The sequence below is a fragment of the Cyprinodon variegatus genome, unplaced genomic scaffold (genome assembly GCF_000732505.1).
Source record: "Cyprinodon variegatus isolate N-32 unplaced genomic scaffold, C_variegatus-1.0 Scaffold121, whole genome shotgun sequence".
NCBI lineage: Eukaryota > Metazoa > Chordata > Actinopteri > Cyprinodontiformes > Cyprinodontidae > Cyprinodon > Cyprinodon variegatus.
Genome location: NW_015150574.1, coordinates 956,657 through 963,205, shown reverse-complemented (window position 1 = coordinate 963,205; position 6,549 = coordinate 956,657). Strand labels below are relative to the sequence as shown.

At 38.1% G+C, this 6,549-nt stretch overlaps 1 protein-coding gene across 2 annotated transcripts in view; it reads left to right on the top strand.

The window, feature by feature from the left end:
- Positions 1-6,549, top strand: part of gak (cyclin G associated kinase) — a 35,559-nt gene that overhangs the window by 12,081 nt on the left and 16,929 nt on the right. For both annotated transcript variants that reach the window (XM_015375571.1, XM_015375569.1), the window contains exons 10-11: positions 557-635; positions 2,912-3,035. In XM_015375571.1, the coding sequence (XP_015231057.1) occupies positions 557-635; positions 2,912-3,035 (203 nt within the window). The remainder of the gene's footprint in view (positions 1-556; positions 636-2,911; positions 3,036-6,549) is intronic.

Sequence of the window (6,549 nt, the reverse complement as noted above, 5' to 3'; positions counted from 1 at the left end):
TGTGTGTGTGTGGTGGGGGTAGATTTGGCAATTGCTGATCTGATTAGGATAGGAAAGGGCTTCCCTGCTGGACGTAAGGAGATTACGATCCTCCTCTTCCACTCTCCGCTGCAGTTCAGCTAAGCTGGACGCAGCAGCAGACTGCTTCCACTCTCCGCTGCAGTTCAGCTAAGCTGGACGCAGCAGCAGACTGTGCGACGTAGCAAAGAGACAAAGACTTAAGGAAGGGAGTAGAAATGGAAGCGAAGTACTGCCTGGGGGATACGATAGATGGCTTTATGAAGAAAGGCACAGACGCTCCCTGGCTGCCTTTTGCAAACCTGGGAAACCTTTATTTCTTAACATCTTTATGTTGATACTTTAAAAGGATTGCTCTTTTTAAACTTTTTTTTATTATTATTATCAGCTTTATATTTTTCGTCCTGCTAAGCATTTTTTGCTGTAAATTTTACCATAATTTTCTCACCCACTTGATTATTTGCTCATAATTCTTGCAACAATGTTGAGTATGTATCACTGCTGGCGTCCACTGTATGATGGATATGAATGTCTACAGCTGATGGAGCAGAACGGAGGATTCGGAAACAATGGAGCACAGCCACCCATGCAGATCCAGGGTGTCCATAACAGTGCAGGTAAGGATGCATAATAACGAGAGGATCTCTGAAGATTGCAGGTTATTGCATGCTTAAACAGCCCTGTAGAATATCTTTAAATCTCTGGCTTAGCAGGCAAACAAATGTGTTGCTGTATGTTCCAAGTAACCTAAACAACTTTGCCCTTCTGAACAAGTAGGAAGATGTTTATAAGACATAAATCTTTTGGCAAATAATAAACTACATTTTTTTTCATTATTTTCCTTTTATGCTCTTGAGTATAGAACTAGAACAAGTAGAAATTTTAGTCGGTCTTTCATAAGCCATAACTATACTATATTTAAAACGTTTAGTATAAATACATTAGTGGTTTAAATTTTGTTTTTTTACTGTGGGGATTTTTAGCTTTACATGGCCTATGTAGAACAGTGATGCTTTATATACCATACTTTAAAAGTGTACTGAGCATCAATACTAGGAATTGATTCTTGCAATTAAGGCAGTTCACCAGTAGAAAAAGAATTGATCGTTGCATTTTAAATATTGAATGAAAAATAAGCAAAATAACAGCACTGAATTGACCTGTTACTGAAATGTGCTTTACAAATAAAACTGCCTTACCCTGATAATCCCTATAGCAAACACAGATTTCCCATTTCTGTTTCTGGATTGGAGTAAACTTTATTAAAAGACGTTCCTTTTATTGTGTTGTTCCTTTTGTACATTTGCCAAAACTACCGTAATGAGCTTATCTTTCTTCCTCAAACACAGCCTGATGCTTAATAAGAGGATTTCTGCGCTGCTCGTCAGCCATCTGTTGAAAAGCAGAGCGTGTTTTGTTCTTTGCTTTGTTGATCCCTTCTAACTGCCTCTAATATGAACACATAAAGAATCTTGCTCACTGGGTGCTGTTATGATTGAACTTTATTGATCTCACATTGGAGAAATTCACTCTCTGGATTTAACCCATCCCCTTGGGGGAGCAGTGGGCTGCCATTGTGCAGCGCCCAGGGAGCAGTGTGGGGTTACAGATCTTTGCTCAGAGACCCAGAGAGGCAGTTTGTGGGAGTGGGGTTCGAACTCAGAACCTCAGGACTCCAAGCTCTATGCCCTAACCCAGGGGTCGGCAACCCAAACTGCTCAAAGAGCCATATTGGACCAAAAAAACCAAAAAATAAATCTGTCTGGAGCCGCAAAAATGCAAAAGTCTTATATATGCCTCTTATGGTAACACGGGCTCTAAGTGTATTATTCCACTATAGAAAAGGACTATGTGGGCTTAAAATATAATAAGCATTGATGATTAAATGTTTATCCTGGAGCAAATGTCACATAGCAGCATGAGGTGATGGGCGAGCAGTGAATACTCCCATCACACGCCACTTCACCGCGCCAGGTGCATTGATGAAATTGTAGAAACAGGATAAAGGAATCTTTCTATGGTGGACGTGTTTCTGTTGGGATGAGTTGATTGAGTCATGAGGAACCAAGCAGGAACTGACATCCATCAGAGCAGAGCTCTCTAACCCTGAAATCCCACATCCTCTGTCACAGCGTTCCTTGGTGTGATTTATATTTTTAGGATTTGGGGAAAAAAATGGAAGAAAGTTCAGATACCTGCATCAGAGTTCTACCTGTTTGAAATGTGGACGATTTTCCATCCTTGCAACCAAACTAGCAGCAGTAGTGGAGTTTGGAGATGCAATCCACTTCTTAAATCTATCTTTATTAATTTATCCAGAAGTTCTGCAATCGCACTTTTTCTCTCACTTCCAGCTCGGTGGTCGGCTGCATATTTAGCCTTCCCTGGAAATGCCTTTCCTAATTTTTCTTTTTATTTTTTGACAACTTCTCATTACAAAGCAAAAATGCAGGCAACCCTCCTGCATTGATAATGAAAGCAAATGATTCAGTCCATTTTCTTTGAATCCTCTGTTCTCATTAGCTATCTTCCTTTTTTCCCTTTGGAATCCATGGTGCGAGACACACCTGCAGCTTTGTTTGCCTGGCACCGCTCCATGCTGGTCGCAAGTTATGACCACTGATCTCTATGGCTATGACGCAAATTATTGTTTACATTTATTTATTATACAAATGTTTACAGCATTGAAAAAATAAATTATTTTAGTTTGACCTCCTGCACACCATAAAAAAAAAAAAAAAAAAAAAAAATTTCATAAATTTTTCAAAAAGCTCCAGGGGGACGCTAAAGAGCCGCATGTGGCTCACCGACCCCCCACGCTAACCACTAGGCCACCTCTCCCCAAACATTGGGACAGCATATATTTACACTGGTGTGTTTTCTGTCTTGGTAGGACCAGGAGTGTTTGATCCTGATCAGGCAGGAAGTGGATTCCTGGACCTCTTGAGGGGAGGAACAGAGCGCTTCTTGACCAACATTAAAGATACATCATCTAAAGTGATCCAGTCTGTAGCCAGGTAAGGGGCTCCAATGTTTCATGCTGTGAGGGTCTTTTTTTTTTCTTGCTTTATTTTAATTATTTTTCAGGACAAGATATAAAAAACAAAAAAGCCAAAACCTGTAGTATGTGTGTGTATATGNATGATTTTGATAGTGCATACTTCTGCTTTAGTGCAGCTGGAATCTCTTCTTCCTGTTTAGTGATGTTTCAGCTTTCCTCATGTTTGTTTGTCTCTGCGGCTCAGTGTGAAAACATCGACATGCACTACAGTTTTGGGATGTTTTCCTTTATATGCACGCTGGTTTTTCGTTTTTGTTCTCGCTTGGGGAATGTTTATCAGCTTCTCAATGCTGTAGGTTACGTTTTAAAAATGGATTGAAGTGAATTAGTATTTGCTTTGCAGCTTTTATGTTCCTTCACTCTAAAGGTAAATAATTTATTCTACCTTTTCAACATATTTACAGTCATGTTGAAACATTTGTAGTTTTCACACAAACCATCAGTACTTTGTTGGTACTTAAAAGCACTTTGGAGGGAATGTAAACAGTTGTACACTTTCAGTCAGAAATTTACTGAGACTCGTCTTCAACGATTGAATGTTTATTTTTAGGGGGATTTTATTATACAACTTCCATTAGTTTTAAAATCAGGAATTGGTGCTCCAGTAATAATTTGTTTCACTGTTGTAACTCATCCATATATGCTCAAAAATATTCTGTACACAAATCCCTTCTTATTTTGGTTAGATTTACGTCAGTTACAGAGAAACACATTTTTTTATCAAACCTACCACAAACTGGAGTAAGTTTGGCTGGATATCTAAGCCCTCATCAGAAAAGGAAATCCTTTAAACAGGTTGCTATTCAGTCCTGTTGGAACGAACTGTCTGGTCCAAATTTGAACCTTCACGCTGCTGAATTAAAGGAATAACTTAAAAGTAATGTTCTCTTTTCATTAGCCCCCTGCTTTGTGTAATATAAACACATCACTGGCAGCCAAACAATCCCCCAGCATGATGCTGCCATCACCATGGAGGACTGTTATGTCTAAAAACATCACCTCCAAATGTTGTTTTAGGCAAAACATTAACTGGTTTCATATTTAAAGGTTGGTTCTGTAGAAAGGCTTTTTTTTTTCTTGGTCAACACTTTTTAACACAATTTATGATTCATTGAGTGTTTGACTCTTGGCTTTTTTTTTCATCTGATGACCAACTTGTGGTTGGAAGGTAAACATAGATGTATTTTCTTTCTGACAGCACAACGACCCAAAACACATCAAAACATATAATTAAGCCTGCTGGTATAATTTGGACACCGTTTGGATTAGAGAAAATCTATAATTAAACGTTGGCACCTAGTTCTTTTTTTTAAACCCAATTGTAGTTGTTTGTTGTATAAATATTCCAAGCTTGGGAAAACAGAGATTCTAAGATGTCATTAAAGCCCCCAAATATTTTGATCTTGGCATCTATAATTACTGCCTGCAGACTGACTGAAAGTGTATATCTTACAACAATTCTATTTCTTTTTATATAAAGAAAACATCCTCTGTTGTAGAAAGCTAACAAAAATAGAAGTAGTGCTGACAGATACCAGGTGCCCAACTTTAAGATATATATATATATATATATTTATTATTATTATTATTATTATTATTATTATTATTATTATTATTATTATTATTATTATTATTATTATTATTATTATTATTTTTTTTTTTTTTTTTTTTTGGGGGGGTCTGGATTGGAATTAAAATAAGAAAAGGGAACATTATTCTCTATCCCATTGTTTAAAAATGTAACCATTCATCCATCCATGTATCAACATTCATCTATCTCTCTAGTATCCATACTTGTATATCTTTTTTCTGCCATATACTTGATCTCCTGAAACTAGATTTTTGCCTTAACTAAAGTTTTTTTTTTTTATTCTTTTTGCCTTAAAATTGCTTAAGTTTTATTGGAGCACAGTTAAATTCTTCAAAGATCAAAGCATTGGTCTAAGTATACCTTTATAAAATGTAATTTGGCTTTTTAGGGTTTGAGTTGAATTAAATCCTGGTCCTCAGGGTCAACTGCTTTAGGGTTTTTCCTGCCTACAAAAACCTGACTTGAGGAAATGGCTGATAAATGGATGTCTCCATCACTCTGAGGCTGCGGAGGTTGAAATTCAATCATTTTCAATTCTCTGAAGCTGATAATAATCTGAAACATGCAGGACAGTGGATCCTGAGGACCAGGGCTGAAGACCTCTGTCCTAGAAGACACTCTAAACTATCACAACACCATATTATCGCAGTCTGATAGGGCTGATTAGCATATTATTAGCACCACGTTCATCTCTAGGACACACTAAATTTCTTATTGTGCAATTTGATGACAGGACATTCCCACGGTGTTTATACCTGCATTAACTGTGTGAACAAGGTGATATGACACCTTTAAGTGTCTGTTGTTTGTGTCAAAGCATGGCCCAGACTTCTGGAAGTCCACAGTTAAGTTATTGTGTTGTAAGAGGGCAGGGTGTTTAGAGCTCATAGAGAGTCAATGGGGATGAAAACAGCCAACAAGATTTTCTGTAGGGGGCTTGCATAGCTCTGACCGAGATGGACCCAGGTCCATTTTAGCCGAACTACTCAGCAATTTAGAGGACATTTCATTGTTCTGACAGGAAGAGAGACAAAGTAAACATGGCAAAGTAAAATACAAAATAAAATCTCTCAGGGAAAGCAGCCAGGTTTGGAGTCGCGCAGCCTATATATAGACCATCAATAAAACATTTTAAAAAGGAATACTTTACCATTGATAGGAGTTCAGAGGACAGAAAAAGGATAAAGTAACATTATGATCCTCTGTGAGCAGCACAAAAACGTGGAACAGACAGTGCAGCTTATCACTCTCCCCTCTTTATTGAAAAAGAACTAATTTGACAAACTTAACAGATCGCTCCATTATAACCACCTTCCCTACCTCACCATTGTTGTTGCATTTTCCATTTCTTTACATGTTTCTATTATTCTTAATCTATATATTTGTAATGCTATAGAGCGAACCTTACTATAAGCCGTGCCCACTAAATAAAAAAAATAAAAAAATTAGAAATCTACATTAATAAGCCACACCGGACTATACGCCACTGATATCCACTGGACTTTCTCCCACCAAACCTATAGGGGGAGCTCTACACATCACCCTTAGAGTAGGACAAAGAAAATGCTAGCTTCTGTTAGCTTGTGGGCGGTGGCAACAAGAGTTTGTGATGAAGGACGGGGCTTTGTCAGTTCCTTGTTTCAGCTCTGCAGGAGTTGAGCCCAGTTTCTTCATTGGTTAAACAGATTTAATGGGGCAAATAAATGATAATGGGCCGGATTTATCAAGATCCAATTTTGCGTGCAGTAATTTGCGCTCGCAAACTGGAATTTTGCGCGAGGGGCCAAACCATGGTTTGCGGGTGATTTAACAAGAGCGATTGCGTAACTGGTGGCAGGTGCAAAACTGTTGGAGACGCCCTATTTAAATGATGGTTTTG